The 885-nt window shown below is 60.2% G+C and overlaps 1 protein-coding gene across 1 annotated transcript in view; it reads right to left on the bottom strand.

Moving 5' to 3' along the window:
- The window catches only part of RNF213 (ring finger protein 213), a 134,056-nt gene that overhangs the window by 76,965 nt on the left and 56,206 nt on the right, over window positions 1–885 (bottom strand). The window contains exon 22 of the mRNA XM_015559756.1: window positions 416–581. Within this exon, the coding sequence (XP_015415242.1) occupies window positions 416–581 (166 nt within the window). The remainder of the gene's footprint in view (window positions 1–415; window positions 582–885) is intronic.

Below are 885 nucleotides of genomic sequence, written 5' to 3'. Positions count from 1 at the left end.
AGTGCATCCATTCATTCATTCATTTATTCTATAAACATTCCTGAGTACCTACATGCCAGACTCCTTTAGCTGTTAAGGGTATGCAATGAACAAAGCAGCAAAGTCCCCCTCCCCATAAAGCAGGGGTCCTCCAACTACGGCCCATGGGCCACATGAGGTCCGCTGAAAACATTTATCTGGCCTGCCGGATGTTTTTGCCGCCACTGCCTGTCCTGCTTAGCAGCCAACTCGTCCCGGGCCCGCAGTGCGCATGTGTGGAATGTCTGAGGGACAGTGAACTGGCCCCCTGTTTAAAAAGTTTGAGGACCTCTGCTAAAGGATGCAGGCGGCACCCCTGTCCTTTCCCCAGCTTGGGACGGTCACCCCAGTGCCATCGGGACACCCAGGCTCCTGCAAACCCCAGTCCCGACCGTACCTTCGACAGCCTCGCAGACCCAGTGGACGAACTCCCTGGCCAGGACCAGCTCCTGCAGACACTGGCACCGGGCCTCGTCCAGGTCCCGCAGCAGCTTGATGGCAAGGACGACCTGCCTGTTGATCTGGCCCAGTTTTTCACCGCGAGAGTTCTCGAAGGCGTCGGTCTGGAAGACAAGACTCTGCTGGGGGCTGGACGGAGCCGCTCACCTGGAGCCCCGAGTCTGAGCAGGAACGCGGCCCTGAACCTCCCGGGTTTGCGGCTGCTCCGACGCGGACGGGCACGGGGGTCTCATCCCAGAGCTGGGCGCTGTGCCCCGGCCCCGATCAGTAATAACCACCCCTGCTCTGTGCGGACATTCTGCAAAGCAGCTTCGCCAAGACCTGCCCAGCACGGATTCTCTTCCTGGATCGTGGGTAGAAAAGCGAGGGCCCAGACCCGGGACCCACTCCAGCGCCGCTGCTGGAGCT

This window comes from Myotis davidii, unplaced genomic scaffold (genome assembly GCF_000327345.1).
Source record: "Myotis davidii unplaced genomic scaffold, ASM32734v1 scaffold211, whole genome shotgun sequence".
Classification (NCBI taxonomy): domain Eukaryota; kingdom Metazoa; phylum Chordata; class Mammalia; order Chiroptera; family Vespertilionidae; genus Myotis; species Myotis davidii.
This window is presented reverse-complemented; position numbering and strand designations above follow the sequence as displayed.